This window comes from Centruroides vittatus, unplaced genomic scaffold (assembly GCF_030686945.1).
Source record: "Centruroides vittatus isolate TY-2023 unplaced genomic scaffold, ASM3068694v2 contig_1776, whole genome shotgun sequence".
Taxonomy (NCBI): domain Eukaryota; kingdom Metazoa; phylum Arthropoda; class Arachnida; order Scorpiones; family Buthidae; genus Centruroides; species Centruroides vittatus.
In genome coordinates this window covers 697,961-724,646 of record NW_027121087.1, presented here as the reverse complement: position 1 = coordinate 724,646, position 26,686 = coordinate 697,961, and the positions used below count along the sequence as shown (strand labels likewise).

Sequence of the window (26,686 nt, the reverse complement as noted above, 5' to 3'; positions counted from 1 at the left end):
TAATGGTGATTTAAAAATTTAAAAACAGTATAAATTTTTTTATTTTAGAAATAATTTTAACGTAAGCATAAAATTCTGTGACCTTAAAGACAGTTAACCTGTCATCTTGCTACGTATATACAGACGGAAGCAGAAAATATGAAAATAAAACAAAATAAACCAGCAACGAGTTGCTCAAGTTTCCCGGCAACATTTGGTGGCGCCATCTGTTATCATATTTTATTTAAAATATTTTTTTTTTATTTTTAACTATTATAAAATGGCAATAAGCTTAATTTCGAAGGTAGGGACGAGTTTTATAAAAAATTTTAAAGGCAAATAACGAGTAAAATCGTCATTAAGTCCGACCCTACTGACAATACACACGACCCTCTTTATTTCCCCATCCCCTCGACCTTTAATCACTAAAATTTAACGGCATCAATCTCCCTAATAAACAAACCTCCCTGCAAAATTTCAGAAATTTTCGATTAAAATCACAGGAGTTATTAAGCTTCAAATAGGGTGAACAAAATTGTGCCCCCTCCCATACTAACATCCATACATACAGAAAAATCCCCGAATTTATTTTAAGAAATAAATCTAGATAAAGATAAATGCTAATAAACTAAATGGTTAATGCAGAATTATTTATTATTATTTTCTTCATTTGCCCATCTTTTATAATACTCTTTAATTTTGCTTATATTCAACATTAAAGTAGCATTTTTCTCTAAATATTCAAGAAATTATCAAATTCTCATAAAGTAATTGAAAATATCGATGCCCTGCATTAGTGAAGATGAAAATTGCTAGAAAATTCATAAATTTGGTAGCAAATATTTTAGTACAAGGTGATCATAATTAAATATTAGGTATTCAGCGTACTCTGTAGAAAGAACTAATAAGTAAATTTTAATCAAAATTGGTACACATACTGTGGTTTCGATTTTCGGGAAAAATTTTAATTCAAAGTTCAGCCGCTAGTGCGAAATTTAGCACTTCTGTCTTTTAATTAATGTGCATATTACGTATGTCTTTTTTTTTTCTTTATGAATTTAGGGTATAAAAGGAGTCTCGAAACGTTCTTTGAAATTTTTCGACATGTCAACAGTCAGTGCTTAAGTATTTTATCGTGCATTATTTGTTAAAGAAATGCACGATAAAGACGTTCACATCTTCGAAAAGTTCTCACTTCCCCTGATCATTTTATGCCTTCTTTCATACACACATTCTTTAGAAAACGTACGTAATATGCATATTAAAGAGACTGTAGCGCCAAATTTCACCCTAGTGGTTGAATTTTGAGTTAAAATTTTTCCTAAAATCTACTTTACGATATTTTCAAATTACAGTAGAGCGTGGACTATCAATGAATAATCTAATTTGTCGTATACATAATAAGTTGATAACGAAAACTTAATCTTATAGTGCATTTAAAATGCCAACGTATTTCATGGGGGAAAAAACTATCTTCCGTTCAAAGAAGATAATCCTTTCCTCAGGTCCCTCACCTCACCAATTTCATCGAGAGTTCAGGTGTTCTGGTCCTTACTTCGAACATGCATCTGATCCACCATAACCCATCACCCTACGATCCAGTAACGCGTTATAACTTCATGTGGCCAAGGTAAATTTGAATTAAGACTCCCACATACAGCCTTGACTTCAGACATTTTAATTTGGGGAATTTTTTGAGGAAATGTTTCTTACGAAAGATTGGTTTGGGATTCCCCCATTGGTGGGGACAATTTCCCTTTTTGCCCATAGGATAATGTACCCTGTTACCATCTGCTAATGGGTCAGAGAATTATCGGGGTTATAAACTCATATCTATAAAGCTCCTTTCTTTTTATACTAAACTTAAAGAAACTTATGTAGGTTATACACATATTACATATATTAAAACAATGTCTCGGGACTCTATACTTTTCATTTATATATATTCCAGGATAACAGCATCCCAACATTAAGTAAACAACGAAGATAGTAACGTATCTAAATATAAAGTCTGAAGAAGCAAACAAATACAATTTGAGGCTGATAATTTCAATTTTAAAGAAATTATTTGTCTGTTTTATTCGACTATGTTCGTAACAGTATTAATACAAAAAGCATTAATTAATTAATGTTCATCTCTACACATTAATGTAAAATTCGCTTATTTATTAAAATAAACAAGAATGTTAAGAGGCAAAACTAGAGACGAACGTCGGAAAACACGGAATTTTAATCTTATCTCCTCCTTCAAATATCTAAAAAGGCGCAGTTGTTAAGTACTGTACATAATTTTTCCATTATAGAGGACCCAGTTGAGATAAATTGTGACATCGAATTAACCTAAAATATTATAGTAAATGTTAATTAAAAATTTAATTTATAAAAAAAATAATATTAATCGAGGCATTATATAAATTTAGAGATTGAAAATTGAAATAAAAGTGGCGAAAAATTTCCTGAAAATCGAAAATGTCGGTCGTTTTCTTTAATTAAAATGTTCGAGAAAATTTAACACAATGAAACTCTTATAATTTTAAAAACACAGATTTAAATTAATGTCCGAAAATAGAAATTTGAGATTCTAAAAACCGTGTTCTACATCTTAATTAGACTTAGTCGATTGTGTGTAGGCGTTTAATTAAATTTTCCTAATTTCTTATTTTTATTACACAAATAAAGAGGAAGTTATATGTATTATAAAATCAAAGAGTATCACCACAAAAGTCGGCTCCATTCATGTTTGATATACGAGAAGTCGGTCGGTTTGCGCTTATATAGTCTAAACTGCAATATTAATGGCCTAGTTTCTTATTAAAAATGTATAAAACACTTGTGGTTTTTAATAGGAAATAAGAAAAGAGAATGTTTGTACGTAACATCTTTATAATACTGAAGTAAAAACGATAACCGGACACTGGGGGCGGTCAGAGTATTTGTCTGCTGCTTTGAGAAACAAGAGGTTCTGATCTGGATTGGATTGATAGAGGAAGGCAACGCCACATAAGGAGGAAATCTTTCCGGGAGGACTTTCTATGGAAAATTGATCCCTATTTAGGTGTTGTAACCTCTATATGAAGAAAACCCGGTAAATTCCATGTGGCTAGATGGAGTTTGTGAGGTCAGAACCCGCGACCAACTACCATCTTTCGGTGGTTTTATCCAATCGGCCACTAGTGGGAGGTTCGAATCTGAGTCAGAAGTTTTATTGGTTGGTTTACCTCGGATATGTCGAACTACGTTCATCAGCATCTATTGTAGGTCTAGCCGAATTCATAATGAACACTAAAAAAGGCTATTTTATTGTTTGCAGTACAGAAGTATGAAAAAATGCGTTAACAAGAATATCGTGTTAGTACGTATTCTTGTTGTATCACATAAAGTTACTGTCACGCAGACATCACAATTCTAAAATGTATCTATTGTCCTAGACAGCAACAAAGGTTATTTTATTAATAGAGAACTGGATCGTGTTCTTTCGAAAGTTTCATATTGTCAGACATTTCTGATATGTCTACTTCAATGAAATATGTGACGAATATGCTCTGCTTATATACCCACATTGAGTGTTCTAGAACACTTTTTCCTCAGCTGTTTCTAGGAAAAAATCGAAATGTCTAAATTTCACCTTTACAGCGTGATATAATAGATCATAGGTCATAAATAATAGAAACAGGTCACATATAATAAATGAAATATTGAAGATACTCTTATTTATTTTGTTCGAGATAATATATCTAAAAATAACATTGAAAACATTATGATTTAATCTCTTATATGTCTAGGGTTAACAACAAGAAATTAGGTTTTAGAAGCGTTTTTTTTCCATTGTTAAGAAACACAAATGTAAATGTTTAACTTACAATTCTACAATACACTTTACACGTTTTAAAATATTTATTTTGCCATTATCGTACACATAAATGAAAGTAAAATGCCAATAAAAGCATCATACATTTTTCGGCATAAAAATCTTTCTAAATACTATAGTAATTTTGTGAAAATTTCCTGATTTCACATATCTCTATTTTATTATCCCATGATTAGCCTAATCATTTTGTTTATAATTTATGTAAATTAAAACCCCTTGTCTTCTGTAAATTCTAATTAATTTTGTCAAAGTTTATATTTATATTGTAAAAATACCCAATTTTACAGAACATCACTTTTAAGTTTACGCAAGGGAACTTTTCTATGAATATACGAGTGTATAAAGTTCCCTACAGTTGTAAATCGACTCATTTGCCCTTACTTAAAATTAATTTAGAGCTGGCTAGACAAAAGAATGAATTAAATCATACGAACAAGGCCCGATTCGCTCAAGCTAAACAAACTGCAGATAAGGCCCTGCGTTATGAGTCTGCAGCCTAGGGCCTCATACTTTTACGTGTATCGTTATTCGGTGCAGAGGAAGGTCTTGTTATACGCAATAGCTTAGGCTTTAGGACGACAACGGGCCTAATTGTTAGCCCGGATTCGATCCTGGGTCCCCGGAACCTCGGCCATTGCGGAATAAAGAAAATTACTTTTAAATCAATTTTGTTTATAAAATAAAATGATTGTTATAACAAAACTAAGACTTTAATACAGTATTTCCTCGATTAAACCCTGGGGGAATGTTTATTTTTAAAACCTACAGTACATAGGTTTTAAAAATGGCCTGGAAAAACCCCCAGAGTTTAAGACACGGGATTTTTCTAGACCATGGTTTATTATTACTTTGCAACAGGAGACGAATAAGTAAAGATTTAAAAAGAAATGAATTACCTTATTTACTCATACAGAGCTTTCAAAACCATTTATTGATTGTATTTATAAGTTACTGCTACAATTTTAATAATTCCTGTTTTCATAGTTAACCCGATTCAGCATCTTCAGTTCAATTCATATTTGCTTCGATCTCGCTGTAGAAATCAAGATCTCGACTATTATTTTCTGGTATATTTGGAAGAGACGGCGAGTTTAAACCAGAGTTTTCCTAATTACCTTTCGTCTGATAAGCTCTCGACTTACGAAGTCAAGCGACTTTCACGCTCAACATTCGACAATATTTATAGTTAGTACCCTAGGCAGAATTTTACTTCAGCTTCTTGCCTGTCACTGTAAACTACATTACCCTATACAATATAATACTTCAACGTGTTTTTCGTGCTTTTCAACTCGGAGTTTATTTGAGATCTGGATTTATTTCTAACAGAGCCATTTATTCCCTGGGGTTTAATCGAAGAAATACGATATTCTATTATTTATATTTTATTTTCGGTCACGTTTCATAGATGAAGTTCCAGTTATTAATTTTTATATATAAATATATCAACGAAACAATAAGAAATTATAAAATTCAAAAATAAACTTCTAACAATGAACTTTTCAGGCCATTTTTTAAAGGATAACTTGAAGTGTTAATATAGCAGCATGAACTAATTTGTTATCTATTAAGATATCAAAAATTTGTGAATTTTTAATTATAATTTACCGATTTAACGCAAAAAATACTTAAATTTTCTTTATAACATTTTTTTTCCGGACAATCGAATTAAAACATGATTGATGTAGCATAATTTACAATGGATACACGAAGGGGTTGAAAACTAGATGGCAGCATGTGTCATGTAGTTTTCAACCCCTTCATGCATAATCAACGTATAATTGGGTTCAAATTATATTAAACTAAGGCACAAAAATTGAATTTTTAAAATGTATCGTTTAGATTTTCGTATTTTTAGATATACTGCGGTTAAAGTTTCTAAATTAAAAAATACTATTCAATAAATATTTCCGTATTTAACATTAAAAACACAAGAAAATGTCTAAAATAAAGATAAATAAGGAATGTTAGTAGGTGTTTGAATTACGGAATGTTATCCGAGATTCAATACTACACTGTCACGTTACCAACCGTAACTAATTTATATATATAAAAAAATTAGAAATCTTAAAAAAACTTTAAAGAATGAAGAAGAAAAAATTGAAGCTGTCAAGGATATTATTTAATAGGCAGATAAAGGACTAAAGCAGCTTACATAATTTCAAAGATCAGTCGAATTGATAATTCAAGACGTAGAGTAGGACTAATAAGTTTTTATTGACTGTTTTTTTTCCTCTATAATTATGTAATAGATTCTTATTATAACTTCACAGATGGCAAAATTTAATCTTTATTAAATAATAATAACAAAAAAAAAAAAAAAGAATCTTGTTGGAATTATTACGATATTTCTTCTTTGGCTTTTGTCGGGATTCCTTTCTTTAATTTTTATTCTATTTTTTAAAAATATATTTGCTTTGTACAATGTAATTCGATTTTTTAAACATTAATTAATTGTATTTTTATTGTAACAGATTAAATATTTATAGTTAATAAGCAAAAATATTCAAACTAGAACAACAAATTAATATACAAGTATGTAATTCAACCAAAGCTGTGGATTTAAATAAAGAAAAAAAAATTAATTTTTTATTATTATAAATTTATAAATGATAAATAAAATAAAATAATTTATAAATAAATAAGTAAAACAGTGTTAATAAGTGTAACTTACGGCCTTATAAACTCGTATATTTGCTTATGACCTGTATTAATTTTCGATATTTAGTTAATAAATTAATATAGTTTAATATGAACTTATTTTAATTGTATCGATATTAAATATTAATGTCATTTCTTTCGATAAATTATTTATGTCAGCAGAGAAATAACAAAAAAGTAGGTTGGAAAATTGAAATTTTTTTTTTTTGAAATGAAGTGCGTGAAAAAATTCAACCAGTATAAATAATTTTTAATATTTGTTATAAGATTTATTAAAACACACGATTAAATATACAAGAAATTCCGATCTAGACCGAAAACCACGTTATTTCAATTCAAAATTTTCCCCTGTAAGCAGTTAAATAGATGACCGGCACCACTCTATTGCGTACATCATTACTTTTCCGTTAGCAATATAACGGAAAAGTATGATCTTTCCATTTAAATTTATTTAGAATTACAATTAATTTGCATTTGTTTACAAGTAATTTTTAATTAATGAAACGAAAAAGAAATAATTTAAACTGCATTTCATTTAAAATTTGTAAATAAGATAAGAGTTCTTCAGCTTCAGACACGAGATTATTTTATAAAATATCATTTCTGCATCTAATTGTGCAAGATGTTATCAGTATGGTTCAATAACATTATTAATTTCCCTTTCAACTTTCTATATTTTTGGTTATTTTTCAGAAACCAGCAAGTTTTGATCTAATTTATCTGAATTTATTAATAAACGATTAACGAACAAATCGATCCATAAATTTTCCCCAGTCGACTGGAGAAAATTTATGGATCAGTTGCTTTTGTCATGTGTTTTACCTATCTTTTCGTATAAACTTCTCTTCATCGGCACTTTAAAATCTCTTGAACATTCTATATCGGACATTTTTACATCCGTACCATTCTTTCATAAATCTAACCCCTATACATACGTACCGTACATTTATACAATAAACAATATCACACAGAGTAACACGTCAGAGAACTCCGTACATAGCACATACACGTATGTACCGTATGCCAGGGGAAATACACAATAAAATGACTAAATACTGTAGCTTTATAAAGTACATAAATTAATAATAGTTAACTGTGAGTATTGTATGTTACGACTGTCGCAATGCCGATCTGTAATTTTTTAACTGTACTTAAAAAATCACGTGACTTCCCGTCCAGCCCGGAAGTTCGTATATAATCAATCTTTAAAAAGGTCTCGATTTTCATTTATCCGTTCTCGAGATTAAGGAAGGACAGACGGTCAGACGGATAACAATTGGAATCTGTCTGCAGCCGAAAAGTGCAGCCCAAAAATACACTGAATACACTAACAAAGTTTTTCTTGATGTATTGTAATTTGTAAAATATTTCTATAATTTAAAAATAAGTAAACGATTTTAAATTAAGAAATAAGTTTTGCTCTAAAAATACAATGATATTTTGACAATTACAATCTCGTAAACATTTATTGTGATAAATTTATCTAACAGAGTATGATTACTCTGTTAGATAAATTACCGGACTCTTGAACTCCTAATATAAAGACACCTGATATAACGAACAAATCTATTATGTATATAGCGAATTTCTGATATAATGAATTACTTAGCTGGGTACTTTCAATGTTTATTATATCAATAATGCTCTGTATTTGCAAGACAGAGAACGTTACGTCTAAATTTAGCAGTAAGAAACTGGAGATATATTATCTAAAACTTATCTAGTAAATAGTTATATTTGGCCAACTCTTAATCAGTTAAATCTAAATATTAAATTATTATATTTGTTGAAATGATATGTCTTCTAACAGTTTTGATTATCGAGTGGAGTTTGTACCTCAAAATCTACAGTAACATTTATACAGAGAAATCGTTATTTATCCACTTAACACAAATGAACAATTTACATTAGCCAATTATACATAAGCCAAATGAATTTATCCATATTCTGATAATTATTGTAGATAACGTTTCTTGATTTTTGTAGAAACAAAATCCAAGTAAGCTTCTGTTATTTTTTTTTTTTTTCGTTGTAAATCTGTTTAGAGAATTGAGTTTTACAATAATAAAGTGAGATGCACAGCAATAATCCACATATAGAATATTCGTTTGTTTGTTCTCTATGTACTTCTCAACACTTTAATCGATCTGCCCCAAAGGTTGCATAATTACTCTCTAGGATTCTAAGGAAAATGTAGGCTACCATAATACCTGGACATCCTATTCCTCTTCCTGATATCATCCCTTGACATTTCGTGATATATATAAGTAAAATTACAGAATTTTAAGTACTGTTCATGTTTTAATTTTGCTCTTCCGCCCGATGATATCCGGGCATATCTGCTAATAATTTAATAACTTGAAGTTTTAAATTATTAAAATATGTAGTTTAATATATTAAACATTGATTAAAAAACTAGAGTGTTTATTAATTATATTTTATACGATTACACTGTTTATATTGTGTTATATATAACGATTAATATATGATATAAATTTAATTACTAATTTTAAAACTGTTTTCTATATCTATTGAAAGGTGATCAGTAATCTGATTCTCGGAATAATATTCATATTTTAATATTATTCATACATTACAAGTGTGTAATTATTAAATATACTTTTAAAACAAAAATACTTATATAAAGAAATTCAAGTTTACATTAATAAGAGGATGTAAAGCGATTAATTTATATTTTTATTCGATAATTTATTGATGAGGTTGTAAGAGGGAGTCATCACGAAGATGAAAGCTTGCAAAAAATCTTGCACGACTTTCCAGGCATTCGAACAGGAGGTTAATGGAACCAAGAAGGAATTTCGATAATTTTCGAATATACTGTTATAAAAATTTTTAAAAAATTCAGCAACGAGTTGCTTAACTTTCCCGGCAACATTTGGTGACGCCATCTGTTATCATATTTTATTTATGAACTTTTTATATTTTAGTTATTATAAAATGGAAAAAAATCTTAATTTTGAGGGTAGGGATGGGTTTTATAAAAACTTTTAAATGTTAATAGTGAGTAAAATCGTCATTAAGTCCGACCCTAGTGAAGATACACAGGACCTCCTTTATTTCCCTAATTGTACTCCTCGACCTTTAATCACCAAAATTTAATAGCATCGTTCCCCCTAATAAACAAACCTCCCTGCAAAATTTCAGAGATTTTCGACAAAAAGCACAGGAGTTATTAAGCTTCAAATGGGGTGAGAAAAATCGTGCCCCCCACATTCACACTAACATCCATATATACAGAAATGTAAAAATCTTGCTGGTCATGTTTTGACCTATCGCCATACTTGCCCTCTTATATATAACAGCTGGGTAAGTAAAAATAATAAATATTTAAAAGAGGTAAATTTGTTATTGTTTTGTTAATAAAGAAATTTGTTTAAAAATTTCTGTGTGGCGCCATCTGTTATTAAATTTTATTTTTTAAAAATAATAATTTTTATAATATTAATTATTATGAAAATGCAAAACCCTTGAGGTAGAGGCGAGTTTAAAAAAAATTGTAATTGCTAATTAGTACCCGTAACAAGCAAAATTTTCATTACGTTTGACTCCAATCGAGGCAAGACCCGACTCCTCTATCTCTCCACTTCCTTGACCTTTAACCTCCAAAATTTAATAGTATCGATGCACCATATATAGAAATAATCCTGACAAGTTTCAAAATATTTGGTTCGTCCAGTCCTGAGATATAATGCGAAATAGACGCCAACACACAGAAGTTTGTAAGGGTTTTTTTTTTGTTTTTTAAATTTTGGCTCCCTGAATGTCAAAACGTCAAGTAATGAAAAAAAAAAAAAAAATCCGGGAGGAAGCGTTAAAATTTCACCGAATTTCCTTACTTTATATTTTATAAAGCCGCGAATGTAGTACAGTAGAACACAATTAACCCAGGTTCCGCATTAACCAAGGCGAACCCGTAAGTGAATACGCCATTTCAACATCTATGAGTTTCTATACGTTTAAATAATGCTGAAATGAAGTTCGTAGCGAGTGTCGTTTGTTTAAATTCATTTGTATCGTATCCAATGAGAGAGAACGATTTTACATGAAACAATATGACATTATTTAATTTAAATTAATTAGTTTTAAAACTATCACCAGATGTCGGTAGTTGTAATATCAAAATTTTAAAAGTTTCAATAGCGTGTGTGATTTGTCACAATGGAATTAAGTTGTTTTTTTTTTAATTTTTATTGTAAAATTATATGTAAATACTTTATATTTTATAAATTAAAATAAATTTTTAAAACGGCAAAAAATTTATTCATCATTAAATTAGGCACATTTCTTTTATATTTAAACAAAAATCCAGGTTAACTTTCCCGGCAAAGTTTGATGGCGCCATCTGTCGTCATATTTTTATTTAAAAACTTTTTATACTTTTATTTAGTATAAAATGACAAAAATCTTAATTTTGATGGTATGGATGAGTTTTATAAAAAATTATAAACGCTAATAACGAATAAAATCGTCATTAAGTCCGACCATACTAGGGATATACACGATCCTCTTTATCTTCCCACCCTGTCGACCTTCAACCATCAAAATTTAATAGCGTTAATCCCCCTAATAAACAAATCTCCCTGAAAAAGGGGGTTGAAAAATGTAAAAATCTTGAGGGGTCATTTTTTTGATGGCTTTGAGTGTCATACTTTCCCTCTGTGTTTAGGCCTATATATTACAGCCAGGAGAGTAAAAATTTGCATAAAACTGCAAGACAAAGTCGGGATTGTTCTTAAAAGAATTAATAAATAAAAATCAAAAACTCGCTTATAAAATAATTAGTTAATTGAAATTGAAAATCGGTTTCGGACTCACCTCCAAGGATTGAAGGAGTAAGAGAACGGTGTGCCAAGGGCTTTCTGGGAATACTTTTATAGAAAACTGACCCCTATTAGGTGTAATATAATAAGTGACCATTAAATATTTTTACTAGCTTTTATTTAATAAATAAATATCGTATAGGTCTATTTATCGTTTAAAATGATATTTTGGAAAACCGGTTCCTATAAACCTTAGCCTATATATTTGGAGAAGATCTTCCAAACATTAATCACATCAAAATATCGCTTTTCTACACTTCACTAATGCAATTTTCCTCTGTGTGACTTGTCAATACTTTTAAAACCAGTCACCTTTAATTTTTTAGCTGTGATAACAGTTAACAGTTCGGCAAACTATCTTTTGTATAAATATCAGATATCAGCACAGGGGTCGACAACCTATTCAGAGAACCACTTTGAACACACTAAATTGTTTGGAAACCATGTAAATTCTATATAATGATTAAATAGAAGAATGTAACGAAACATGGTGCGCTCATCAGTATGTAAAACCACCAAACACTGGTAGTTGGTCGAGGGTTGGCGCCTGGCCAACGGGTAGCCACGTGAAGTTTTCCGGGGTGTCTTCACGTTAGTTAACACCTAAATAGGGGCCAGTTTACCATAAAAGACCTCCCGGGAGGCTTCCTCCTCGTCAGATGGTCCATATTTCGCGTTGCCATATACCAATGAAATCAACCAAGATGGTGCTTTCCGAAAGGACTTTCTATGAGAAAACTGGTCTTTATTTAAGTGTTAGAAACGTGTGAAGAAAACCCCACGTTGCCAAAGGGTTTGCACTCACGACTCATACATAGTTCAGTGGTTTTATGTTATGTTATGGTTATTTCAGTGGTGAAGTGAGAACCCACGACTCGTGGTTTTATCCACTTGGCCATATTTACAAAAAAAACAATACAATTTTAAAATTATAGTATAAAAAATTATTATAATCCCGAACAGTAGTAGAATTCTTTTTATTAAATATTGAATTTTAAAACATAAAAGTTAATTTATATAATACAGTTGATAAAATGGAAATTATCATTTTTCAAATACTCACAAGGCGTATAATATATTTTCGTTTATCTTATCACATTTTTTTTTGCGATAATTTTTAAATATTAAGCACCAGTCCATTTATCTTGCAGACTAAACGTTGGCTCGTCGAAGGACAATGGTTAGGAATTAGTTCCGTCTAGTCATACAGATTTAACACAGGATGTTGGTATATTATATCTTCAATCACTTGACGACTTGCCCCTTAAAATTCGCTGGATACGGATTATTGACCCTTATAGGAATATATTTTGCAAAATGGATAATATTCAGGATAAATTATAAAAATTTTCCTAATGGTCCTTTAGGGTTACCCATTTTTGGTTATTTACCATATTTACTTAGTAAACCTCATAATATCTTTAAGGAATTAAATAAAAAATATGGCTGTTTATATAGGTAAGTATTATTAAAAATCTTACATATTTTTGTGTAAATTTTATATATTTTTAAAATATTTACAGTCTTTATTTGGGACGTAAACGTGTCATTGTTGCCTCAGATTTGGCATCTGTAAAGGAAGTATTAGAAAATCCGGAGTTTCTGGGACGTCCAGATATGTCTCCTATGCAGTGTATTAAACGAAAAAGTAAACTATATTTAATTAATTTTCTTAAATTTTATAATATTTTATAATAAATATAATAAAAGGATATATTTAAAACTTTGTATGTAGCTTCTATATCACTTTTCTATTGATAATTATGAGAATTCATTCTCTTATCTTTCAGTTATATTACTTTATAAACTTCTATCTATTAAATTCGTTTCAAATTGATTATCATTAGTAAAATTTTATAATTAGATAAAAAATAATAAAAGATTAAATATTTTCACCAGCAATAAGTATTGTTAACGGAAGAGAATGGCGAGAACAAAAGAATTTCATCAGTTATCTTTTACGAGATATTGGACTTGGAAAATGTTTTATGGAAGCACACGTCAATGTAAGTTTTCCATCCTATTTTTCTTATTATATTTTTTAGTGTTTCCGCCTTGTGGGCCCTAAAAAGGCTTTTTTCGGGCCTTCTTAGTGCCCGCAAGTTCTTAAGCCTTGGCCTCTCTATTGTGAGCCCACAATAGAGAGCTGGGTAGCGAGGGACAGGCCACTCTTAAAATTTCCTGGGTTTCATATTCGATTTCAGTCCCCCAGAGCGGTAGGCAGACCCCTTGTAGGAATGTATTTAATTAATATAAAATTGCAGCGAAATTGTATTTCATTTTGATGCTCTGTTCTTATTTTTTAGGACGAAATAATGGATTTCATTCAGATACTAGATAAGGAAGAAGGCAAAGCGTGCGATGTTGACAATTTACTACTTTCGAGTACTTGTAATGTTATAACAGCTTTAGTATTTGGACGTCGATTGCCACATAATGATCCCAAAAGGAAAACTCTAGATAACAGTTTGAAGAATATATATTCTATATTTGGTAGAACGGCAGCTTTATCATTCACACCTTGGTTAACTAAGATCTTCATACGATTTGGTCTATTTAATTTTCAAAAAGCAAAAGATGCTACTTTAGAAATACACAAATTGATCAAGTGAGTAAAGTTTTTAAATCTTTAATTGGTTGATGCTATATTGAAATTTTATCATTTACATAAATATTAAGCATTCGATGCGACATAATTCGTCGAAACATCATTAAATCACTTGTTTTTACTTACATAACCTTCTTATAATAAAAAATAAAATAGAAAAATCGGAGATATTTGATGTATTGCTGAATTTCCTTTCGGAAAATCACGCTGATGCTCTTCGATGAGCCGATTCACTTATAGAGAGTATCACAAAGGATTTTATACAATAAGCAAAATTGACTGATTCCTCAATAATTAGGGCGAGTCAAATGGTTCTCTTTCTTATGAATTTAATATGTGATGCTCGTACAGAATGGAAATTCTGTAAGCATAATTTGTAAGTATTTCTGATCTAATATTCACGGGCGTTTCTGCTTGCATAAGGTCTGGACCTAGGTTTTGGGTTTAAAGTTTTTTTTTAAGTTTTTTTTAGATTTGAATCTCCTTGAGCTTACTTTCTTCGAATGTTCTTTCTTTTGTCTTCGCTTTTCTAGCGGCTCAACATTCCTCAATGGCGCAATCAGTAAGCATGTGTAGCATTTCTCTATCATGGCTTCGTTAGCTTCTCAGAGTTAAAGTTTTCAGTTTGTTTTTCATGTTAATTTTTCGTCCATAAGTATGTTTATTAAGTAATGATTAGAATTGATGTTTGCATCTCTGAGTGTCCTGATATTCGTCAAACTGTCGTAGTGTTTAGTATTTCCACGAATCTTATATACTGTAATGTCCTTATGTTGAAAGCATGTGCTGCCTAGAATCATATTGTGTGCTGCAGCAAAGCTTATTAGCCTGATTTTATTGTTGTTGGACCTAATACGGATAGTATGTCTTCCAATTACTGACCTGAATTCATCTATATTTCTCACTTTTGCATTTAAATCACCAACGAATGGAGTTAAAACGAGCAATAAATAATTGCTCGTTTTCAAATAGTAAATTAACTTGTTAAATGTTATAATTATTTTTAAATACGATTTATCCACGTTTTTACTTTTAAATAGAGCAGAAATTGAAGAACACAAGAAATTTTTAGATCCGCACAAACGTAAAGATTTTATAAATGGATTTTTATTAGAAATGGAAAAAGAAAATGCCGAGAGTTCATTTACTGGTAAAAAAACAATGAATTTATTATAGAATACGAATAATTTACATGAATTATATTTTTAAATAAATGTATATTTTTAGAGGAAATGCTCCTGGGGAATATTCAAACACTATATAAAGTAGGAACCGAAACTATTCGAATAGCTATTGCTTGGTCTCTTTTAACAATGGCACACTATCAGGAAGTCCAGAAGAAAGTCCAAAAGGAGATAGATTCGGTCATAGGAAAAGATAGTTTTCCTTCATGGACAAATCATTGGAAAACTCCATATACGGTATCGGTAATGATGGAAATACAGAGATGGAAAACTACTGTCCCATTTAATCTATTAAGATAGTAAGTTTTAAACCAATTAATACATTTTAAAGTAAATTACGAACACCTTTAATTTCGAATTAATCTTCGTTATTTAGTGCCCTGAAAGATACAACTCTTCAAGGTTATCAGATTCCCGAAGGAACGAATATTTTGATAGACTTATGGAGTGTTCATAACGATGATGCTCATTGGAAAAATCCAAATAAATTCTTCCCCGAAAGATTTTTAAATAAAGAAACAGATTACGTAAAGAACGAAGATGCTTTCATGCCTTTCTCAATAGGTGAGACGTCAAGTAGTTTTTAGAATTTTATTGTTGTTTTCGCACCAAATAACTGAAAATTAATGAATTTTATAGGGAAGAGATCGTGTCCAGCAAAATCTTTAGCAAAAGTAGAATTATATCTTTATTTTACTTACATATTACAACGATACAAAGTATCGTTTCCAGAAGGATTCAGTCATGATTTAGATGGGATAACTGGACTATTTTACCGGCCGAAGCCATACAAATTATGTTTTACTAGAAGATAAACATGGCAAAATTTCTTATTATTTTGTCATATGGATTTATAAGATTATGTGGTATATTGTGGAAATGTATAAGAATCGCGATTTTTTTATATTACTGTAGAATGAAAAATTGTGTATATTATTTTAAATCATTTCAATTTTGTGATAATGCATTTTTTTCACAAAAAATATAACTGCTTTATGTATAAAAGTGTTCATTTATTGATCAAATATACATTGTAAATCATATGTAATGTATGCATACTAAGAATTTTGATACTTTCATAATTGAAAATAAAGATTTAAAAAATATTACAAAAAGGTTTTAATTTTTATATCAATTTTTAACATTTTATTGTTACCTATTCCATCGGTATCAAAGAAGCTTTCAGCCGAAAACCGATTTGCCTTTTTCAATTGCTTTCATACCGAAATTTTTTACGCTTTCTTGTAATCCACCATCGGTAAAAAAATTCGAGATATTTTTCCACCAATCTTCTCCTTTCTCCATTGTTATTTCTTTGAATTTTTCCACTGCCTTCATGGCCTGATCGACTTTTTGTTGCCCTTGTTTCTTAGTTGCTTCTGCCATATTTTTAAACATATCCATAACTTTGCTCGGGATATCCGAAGGACTAAGCGATTTCTTCTCATCTTCGGCTTTAGCAGAACATAAAATTAATCCCAGCAACAAGGAAATAAGGCAAACTCGATTCATGTTGTTGAAGTTTCTGTGGAAAAATATTTCCTATTTTTTATTTGTTTTTAAGACTGCTTATTAATAAGAATTAATAAGAGATTCTACTATTAATAAAGATGATAGAATTATTTTATCATCAGCAAATAGCCTAGAGTTTATGCAAATTATAAGAATAATACAAATCGCACCTTGTATATATAAAAATATTCTTACTTAATTTACAACCCACACACACTGCTGAAATATATATGCAGCTACTTCTAAATTTATTAAGAACAAACAGAATATTCTTTAATGTTCAATAATATATTAAATTAATAATATGTACTGTACATTTAATATTAAATAAATAATATGTGACCTCAAAATTTATTTCGGTTTCATATCTCAAAGTTTTAGAACTACTTTTATGCCATTTCTTTAATTAAGATTATAGCATTATGTTATACTTTTATATAAAACAATCGGCACATCGATCTTATTTTCTTATTTTTCATACAGGGATATATCTTATAATTAATATATACAGTATATATATATATATTAATTACAGGATATATTAATTATATATAGGCCGAAAAATATAGAATAGATTAAGGCAAAGAGAAAATCCAGCAACGAGTTTCTTAACTTTCCCGGCATCATTTTATAATCCATCTATTATGATATTTTATTTTAACAACTTTTTATATTTTTAACTATTATAAAATGGCAGAAAAGCGGAGAGGGATGGGTTTTATAAAAAATTGTAAATGCTAATAACGAGTAAAATCGTCCCACCATTTTGAAGATACACACGACTCCCATTATCTCCTCACCCCGTCGACCTTTAACTATCAAAATTTAACAACATCAATCACTCTAATAATCAAACCATCCTGCAAAATTTCAGAAATTTTCGACAAAAATAACAGGAGTTATTAAGCTTCAAACAGGGTGAACAAAATCGTGTTTCCCCCACAAACATCCATACATACAGAAAAAACCTGTCGAATTTTCTTTGCATTTGTCGACGTTTTAAGGTCCCATGAGTCCAAAAATGTAAAAGTCTTGCCGGATATTTATTGACGATGGCCATACTCTCCCTCTGTTATATATAACCGCCGGGAAAGTAACAAGTAGCATTAAATGATCTATATAATATAAAATATTAAAAATTTACCTGATAGTAGAAGCGCTGAGAAATTTCAGACGAAATCAGCAACTGAAATGAGACCTACTGCTTATATATATTTGTACAGATGTAGTATTAAAAGAGGATACAAAAAATAATAATGCTATAGAAAGTTACCTGGAATGGAAATGGGTGGAGGTAAAAAGGCGTTTGTTCATACGTTTTCATAGAAGATTATGAATAGTGGTCGACTTCATCAAATTAACAGCTTCAGGATATCCTGCTGGCTAATTCATTTTGCCACCTAAAATTTCTGAATTCCTTTTTCTTTTTTATTAATGACAGTAATTGTCATTTAATATAAATTATCTACAAATAAAGCTTTCAAAAGTAAGAAGCATTATTAATAGTTAAAAAATACGTCAAGGATATTAATGCAATTTTTATAATTAAATAAATTTTGTATAATTTATAAAATATTTTTAAAAAATTTATAAATAAATTAAAACTTTATTCAATTTTATAATAAAAAATTGCTAGATTATTTATTGAAATAAAAATGTCTTTGTTAAGTTAATTAATAACCCAGTTAGAAGTTTATTTTTATGTAAAGATAATGACAAATGTAATAGTAGAAACAATCATTTTAATTATACAACTGCTTATGATTAAGGTTTTGTTATAAATTCCATTATATTTATTAATAATTTCAATTTTTTGGGAAGTTACTTCTTACGAAATATAGTAGAAAAGTTATCACTTCTTTTATCTAATTGATAGCATTGAGCTATCTCGATTAACTTGACAAGCTTAATAATCCTTTGTCTGCTGACATTAACACAAATTTTCAAAAATTTACTTTCAACTAGGCGTAAATTGATTGGGTAAATGAAATTTTTCTCCATTCATTTTTATAGTTTCCCATAGAAAATCTTCCCAATTTCCTATAGAAAGTAGGCACTCCCTTGGCAAATCGTGCTTATGTTACGTTGCCTTATTCCATCGATCCTATTCGTAAAATTGATTAAATTTTAAAAGAATTCCTAACAATTTGCATAATACAGATTAAAAATTGATATGTTATTAAACACGTAATATTAATAAATTAAATTTTAATACAAATCATGTCCACAAAGAAAAGTTGTGATCGGATACAGAAAGACATCTAATCAATGTATTATTGAATCGTAAAAATCAAAAGAAATTTATTGATTTAGTTCAGAATTTTCTCATTATCATATTCCCAATAAGATCACTTATCTAATTTATATGTTATGGTTTATCACAGATCAAATTCCCTTTTCTATCAAGGTTTTAATTTTTGTTGTCGAGCAAACTAATATCTTATCCACTAAATATAAATAGCTTAAACACTGAATATTGTTACTTAATTAATTTAACAAACGATATAATATTACACAATACCTTAACTATTTTTATTTAAGAAAATTAATCTTGCCACTTATTTATTAGCTATTTTTCTTGATCGCGACATGAAAAATCCATTATGCTATTGTTAAATTCATTTTTTTTTTACGACAAAGCATCACTTAACAGAAGGAATTTGATTAGATTGAAGGAATGGGACAACACGACACATGAACAAGCAATTATTTATTGTGACACGGTCACAATGCCGGGCTGCACTTTTTAATCATATTAATTTATTTAACTTAAAATATATGCTCTCCACCTCGAATTAGTAGTGGCTTGCCCCTGTACATCATACTTTTCCTTTAACAATAGAATCGTGCCGGTCAGTCATCTATCTAACACCTTCCTGGAAAAATATTTTTGAATTGAACGTGACTTCTGGTTTGCATCAAAAGTTCGTATATAGTTAATCGGGGCCTTTTACCCCTAAGGTTACTACATCTGGTCTCGCATCTATCTAAGTCTGTTCTGGAGATTAAGGAAGGACAGACAGTGGGAATTTATAGATTTACAATTGTTTCAAATTGCAGCCCAACGAGCTACAGAGGAGAGGTGCTTTTCGGGAGAACATTCATAGAAAACTGGTTCCTATTTAGGTGTTAGACACGTAAGCAAAATCCTGAAAACTCCACTTAGTGGTTATATCCATTCGTCTATTGATTTGCAGTAAATGTATTTAATTTTAACACTGTTTCATTGCGTTGCACTAAAAATTATAATTATCCGAGCAAAAAACAATAAAGTCACGCGAAATGCGATATCGTATCTCAATGTATAGGTATAATTGAAGATACCAGACTTGCATTTATTGTATAAAATTAAAACAAAATTATCTTATATAATTTCTACAATAACAAATACTACAAACTCTTAATAATTACAACTATTTATGAATAATAAAAATTGACTCTGTAAACCAACGGTATATCATAATAATTTTCAACCCTATTAAATTTAGTTAGTGCCTTATTTTTAACAAGCATATTTTAGTTTCGTGATTTGTTTATGTACACGACACTATAAAAATAATGTTATTTGACCCCTTTATATTCAGTAAATTTGATAAATTCGTGTAAACTCAGTGTTACCGCAAGTACAGGTATTTATGTCACCCCAATCGTTTAGACTTTTCATAGTCACCATTACACGATTCTAGATACATTTAGACTCTTTTTGCTTGTTATTCAAAGGCAAAAAAATTAGCGATTTTCAATAATTTTTTATTGTTCAAACTGGTTACATTAATACGGTAGTGCTTGACATCAATATTTGCAACGTGTGCATTACTAGCAGACTAGGCGTATTAAACCACTGATAACTGATCGTTAATGATACAACTAAAATGGTAAACAAGTTATCTAAGAAAGATTTTTTAAGGTCCTCACATCCACCTCTTCATAGGCCTACACAATCGCGTTTTTAAGTGTTCAATTGATGTAAAAGAATAATTATCAGCGCATACTTTTCACACGAGAATTTCCCAGAGGTTTTTCATCAGATTGAGACCTGGAGTGTATGCTGATCGATCAGGACCTCTGAGACCGCTGGCATATAGATGTTTGCATTATCTTACTGAAATGTAAATAAGATGTATCGGTGTTGAAGAAATGGGAAGAGACGGTCGAATAAGCCGTTCATTCTTAATAAAATAAAAATTAAAAGGTAATTTTCCTGCAGCGCTAAATGCCCCCAAACCATCATGTTACCTCCACAAAGTTACACTTAAAAAAACACTGAGGTTATTTTCTTAAATCATGCCAATATCCATTCAATCCATCCGGACAAAATAGGCAAAAAGGGGGCACATGCACCAAGTACCCCAATGTACGGGCGCTCCTGGCTGGTTAATAATCTTAATCTGTGTCTGTATTCACACAGAATATAAGAGAAAGTGACGATCACAAACCTGTTAAAGCCTGGAGTGTACACGGGAAAATAGGTTTTAGTTAAAAGTACCCACAATTTCAACTTAACGAGATTATATTATACGAAAAAGCCTTATATACTGTGCCCGGGACCCTTAGACAGTTAACGACCTTTCACATAGCAAGATTTTACTGCATAAAGATCTTAGATTTAAATCTTTACGCACTGTTTGAATTAGTTATAGTAGTATTATTAAATTAAAGTTATGCAACCGGTTGCTAAAATTTTTTATTAATATTTCCTACTTAAGATTATCTGTAATGAAATACAGTACATTATTTACATTTGATTTAAAGTTTTGTTTCTGAATCAATAGGAATATATCCTAATAAAAATATTAGGATTTAAAATATAACATTTTAAAACTAAACAAATTTCATTTTATTATCTAATTTATTTCATAAATAATTTAGATAAAATGAAATTAATGTAGATGTTATCTGTATTATTCATAATCTATCATACGACAAAATGCTAACCATAAATTTCAAATTAAAAATATATATATTTAAAAATTTATTATTAAATATATTATAAAAGCAACTGAAGGTTTGATACATTCATAAAGTGTAAGGAGTTAAATGAGTATTTACCTAGTCAGTAAAAAAGTACCAGTAGAGTAATAGCGATATTTACTATAGTTAGAAATGTGATAACCAGAGTAGTTAATTAAACTACATAGTATAATATAAATAGATGATGCGGCTCTTTAATAGGCATTCCGGTAGAGGCTCTCCTATATTTCTGATAGGCAGCAGTGTATGGCTCCTATGGCGATAAGGATTGGTCACCTCTGGCATAGGTTTTGTTTTTAGGTAGTGTTAGATAAGGTAGAACGGATGGTGAAGGATGCATCTAGACCTTCTAAGATAAATTGGGGTTTTGCCATAAACCCCGATTCGATCCAGGTCCTTCAGAACGGTTGATGTTTTAACCGTCTAACTAGGCCTAGTTATAGTATAATTTAGTAACATTTTTGTATTCATATCACTGTAAATGAGAACTTAGTTATTAAAATTTGCTTTCACAACTTCATTATTGTTTCGAATTTTAACAAAATGTGAAATATAGAAACAGTGACAAGCATTTTCGAAATAAGTTTCGAAAATGCTTGTCACTGTACAGTAAACATTAACATTTCATTTAAAAAAATTAACATTTCACTTACAAAATAATTAAAAAAAATAAATGACTAATTAATACATTAAAATGTAGTTGCAAGTCTCTTAATTATAAACACATTTTCTTAAAATACAATAATGTTAAATTATATTCTATAAAAGGATAAAACAATGCTAAATAATGTTGTTAAATTAAAATTCTATATTAAAGATACAGTAGATTTATGAATAATTTATAATTAACTTTACTGCACTTAGCATATTACGTAAATCTATCGAAATCTTTCGTGCGAACAACAAACATATTTTAGTGTCTGGGAGCTGCCACTTAAATACGAATAAAAATAAAATGAAAGAAAAGAGAGACGAGAGTGAAATAGAAAGGTAAAGAATTAAATAAATAGAATTTATAATTTATAAACTGAAGTTTTAAACTTCTTCGTTTACAGAGAAATTCCCGAATATTCCGACATCGTCGATTTGATGGGAAGATGGGGATATTTGCAAAAGAAACTTGTCATGTTTCTATTTTTCTTTGGATTTCCTAATTGCTGGAATAATCTAGGATTAACTTTTATGGCACCTAAAATAAATTATTGGTGTTCGTCTAATTTAAATATTTCGGACGAAGACTGGAAGAAATACATGCTCCCGAAAGAAGAAAGAGATGGAAAATTAACGTATAGTCAATGTCGTATGTACGACATTCCTCTTAATAATTCAAATTCTAGTGATGAAATAGAATGCCATCGTTGGCATTACGATCTTGACTTTTATCATTCAACAATAATCGAAAAGGTATTTATTTATTTATTTATTTAACCATTCTGAATACGTGTACAAAGTTTCAAAGTTCAACCGTTTTCACGTGATACTCGAACAGACAGACATGGATTTAGTTTTATATACATAGATTTTTGAACACAGTTTATTTTTTAATAAAATTCCAAGCGAATAAAAAATTAAGTAACTTTCTTTTAAAGCAGAATTTCTCGATCAGTGAGATAGTAAACAATATTTCTTAGATAATATCGCACTTTTCCAACAAAATCGCTGAGAAATGAGTAATTATTAATTATTTTCTGTTAACTTTCCCTTCACTTTTGTGCTATTGAAAATAAATGGAAAGTGAATAATGACTAAGAAAATACATCCGAATGCTTAATATTTATACAATATTCTTCCACGAAACGTGTTAACAGCTGCTTTCGATGTAGTCGATAATTAATTCAATTGTCCGAAATATCTTCTTTTTCTGATAAAGTAGAATAAATACAATATATTTTAGAAAACTAACTTCTACTTTTAATTAATTTACCGGCTTAAAACTTTCTTATATAAATTTAAAATAAGTTAAATATGTATAAATAAACAAAACATATGAAAAATAATACAGTAATCTATGTTGATTACGAATAAAAATATTAAAAATAATGTTAAAAATGTTTTTTTCATAGTGGGATTTAGTATGTGATAAAGCATGGTTCACCTCTTTAAGCCAAACCTTATATTTCTCTGGATTTTTTGTTTCAATGTTTATATGTGGACAGTTATCTGACAGGTAAATTAAAACGTAAATTATTATATTATTAATATATGTGTCAGATTAATTTACTACCCATTTATAGATTCGGTAGGAAACGAATTAGCTTACTTTGTGTTATTGGTGCGGGCATTTCGGGAGTGACATGTATGCTATCTCCAACTTATATCCTATTTGCAGCTTCACGATTTTTTATAGCATTCTTTAGATCCGGATCATACATATGCATGTATGTTTTGGGTCAGTATATTGCATTTTTAGTATAACAGACATTCTATGTTTTCACATTATTGTAAGTTTAATTTTACATTCATAAAATAGAATGATCTTCTTCAATGCATTTACAGTTATGGAATGTGTCGGTAAAGAATATCGTTCGCATGTTGGATTAATTCAGAAATACGGATGGGCAACAGCTTATATTATATTACCTGCTATTGTCTGGTTGGTCAGGGATTGGTTTTACATTCAACTTATAGCTACGTTACCATTCTTCCTGCTTTTAAGTATTTATTGGTAAATGATTGATTATATTTCTATAAATTTGTATTGTTTAATATATTTATTTAGTGTAAATTACAATTTTTACAGGCTAGTTCCAGAGTCACCTCGTTGGTTATTGTCACAAAATCGCCTGGAAGAAGCTGAAACTATCTTGAAAAGATGCTTAAAAGAAAACAATGTTAAAGTTGAAAATCTGAGAGAAATTGTATTATTTTTATCCGAAAAAATTAAGAATGTATGCTATTTGTTATTAATTAGTAAAGGATGGATAAGATTATTTCTTAAATTTAATAATTCATTTATAAGAACATGCGGTTAATATGTTATATTAGTCGAATGTTCTTATATAAGTAAATTATGTAAAGCGTGAATTTGTATTTTAATATAGGAGATGGGAGATAAAAGGAAGCGCCGAGCAAACATTTTAGATTTATTTAAAACCCCAAACATGAGGAAAAAAACATTAATTCTATGTTACGCATGGTAAGTTTGTCAGAGAAATCTCATGTTTTATAAATATTAAAATAGGCCTATTAACATTTAAATTGTAATTTAAAATTTGTATATCAGGTTTTCTTCGGCTTTCGGTTATTACGGACTATCTCTAAATGCCAATGAGATTGGGGGACATCCATTATTATATTTTTTCTTTAGTGGATTAGTGGAATTTCCTGCTGCAACAATAGGAATGTTATTAATTAAATATATCGGTCGTCGTAAGCCTCAAGTTGGATTTCTTATTTCCAGTGGCATCATTTGCATCTTGGCTGCAGTTGTACCTTCAAGTAACGTTTAATTTGTACATAGAATTAACTTATGATGTTTTATACTAAATATAATTAAATATTATTTCAGATTTATTAGAATTGAGGATATTTTTCGCAGTAATGGCCAAGTTATGTGTATCGGCATCGTTTTTAATTATATACATCTTTTCGTCAGAGATTTATCCTACTGTTATTAGAAATGTTGGCATGGGTACGAGTTCCATGTGCGCTCGGATAGGAACTTTAGTTGTGCCATTTTTGAAAGAATTGGTAAGCTACCGAAGAATTTATAAAGTGAATAAATTTCTGTTATTCAAATACGCTTTTTATATTTACATAATCAGGGAGAGATTGTTCATCAAGCATTGCCATTAACTCTACTTGGCACGTTTTCAATCACTAGTGGGTTTCTAGTCTTGCTTTTACCAGAAACTTTACACACTCATTTGCCAGATACATTAGCAGAAGGAGAACAATTTGGAAGGTAATTTAGCGATAAATAGTAATTAAATATATGATAAACATAATTAAATTGAGTTTTATATTTATTGCAGGATTTAAGTTAAAGGTTATGGAGAATTTTTTTGCAATTTCCATTAAGAAATTAGAAAAATCGTACTCTAATCTTATATATATATATATATACAAGGATGTTTGTTTGTTTGCTATACATTCCTAGGCCGTTCGACCAATTACTATAAAACTCCGAAGTTACGTTTACGTATTTCTAACATAGAAAATGTCGTTCATCTCACCCCAAAATATCTATTGGATTTCTGCAAATTCAATTAATTTCAATCTACATTCGATTCGCTGATTTACACGTGGCGCCATCTATTGGGAAAAATTTAACAAAATAATAAATTAAATATAATTTTTATAAAAAATATATAATTTAAAAAAATATATACCGTATTTTACGGACTATAAGACGCACTTTTTTCTTCGAAAAATTGCCTCCAAAATTCAGGTGCGTCTTATAGTCCGTAAAATACGGTGTTATGTTCACTTAATTGTTGCGACAATGATATAGCGTGAAATAGACGCGCCATTGCGCCATTACTGCGACAGGTAAGCACATAACACTCGCCCGAGTACCCTGTGAAAAGTCGCCCCTGTACATCATACTTTTCTCGTTAGCAATAAAGCCGTGTCGGTCATGTAACTCTATTCAGGAAAAAATTTTGAATCGAAATAAAATGACTTCCATTTCAAACCGGAAGTTCGTGTATAGTTAAACTGGGCCTCCTGCCCGTAAGCTTTCCACAACTGCTCTCGACTTTCATCTGCATTCTCGAGATTAAGGAAGGACAGACAAACAGACAGACAGAGGACAGTCGGAATTTATAGGTTTACAATTTTTTCAAATTTTAGCGTAATAATTTTTCTATAAACGAGAACATACTTCCCACGGTAGTTTATACAATCTGTTGCCAAAATTTAAACACTATTATCACATAAAAGGAGTTATTCTAGCATTTTTACATGATTATTTTATTTAAACAAGTTTTATACGAAGTCTTACGGACGTTAATAACTTTATAATGACCACATTAAAATTTACATAATTGTATTTGATACGAGAGTAATTATAATGTAATTATTTAAATAAACTTTAAAAGTATTCAGTTAGAAATAATTAATA

The 26,686-nt window shown here is 29.7% G+C and overlaps 2 protein-coding genes and 1 long non-coding RNA gene across 3 annotated transcripts; 2 read left to right on the top strand and 1 right to left on the bottom strand.

The window, feature by feature from the left end:
• Window positions 1–12,505: 12,505 nt before the first annotated feature.
• LOC136969346 (cytochrome P450 2J1-like) lies at window positions 12,506–15,996 on the top strand. The gene is made up of 8 exons (XM_067263474.1): window positions 12,506–12,804; window positions 12,870–12,994; window positions 13,246–13,352; window positions 13,653–13,954; window positions 14,995–15,104; window positions 15,182–15,437; window positions 15,515–15,702; window positions 15,778–15,996. Exons 1-8 carry the CDS (start codon window positions 12,569–12,571, stop codon window positions 15,951–15,953), a joined length of 1,500 nt encoding a protein of 499 aa, XP_067119575.1. The 5' UTR covers window positions 12,506–12,568; the 3' UTR covers window positions 15,954–15,996.
• A 134-nt stretch (window positions 15,997–16,130) lies between these two features.
• On the bottom strand, window positions 16,131–17,855 carry LOC136969345 (uncharacterized). The gene is made up of 2 exons (XR_010879808.1): window positions 17,795–17,855; window positions 16,131–16,663 (listed from the first exon to the last, which is right to left on the bottom strand). It is a non-coding gene; the product is annotated as an uncharacterized lncRNA (long non-coding RNA).
• Window positions 17,856–22,560: 4,705 nt separating this feature from the next.
• On the top strand, window positions 22,561–25,915 carry LOC136969344 (organic cation transporter protein-like). The gene is made up of 11 exons (XM_067263473.1): window positions 22,561–22,611; window positions 22,677–23,025; window positions 23,685–23,788; window positions 23,856–24,010; window positions 24,118–24,286; window positions 24,362–24,509; window positions 24,663–24,757; window positions 24,845–25,059; window positions 25,130–25,311; window positions 25,386–25,525; window positions 25,596–25,915. The coding sequence occupies exons 1-11, from the start codon at window positions 22,577–22,579 to the stop codon at window positions 25,600–25,602; spliced, it is 1,599 nt and encodes a 532-aa protein (XP_067119574.1). The 5' UTR covers window positions 22,561–22,576; the 3' UTR covers window positions 25,603–25,915.
• Window positions 25,916–26,686: the final 771 nt, after the last annotated feature.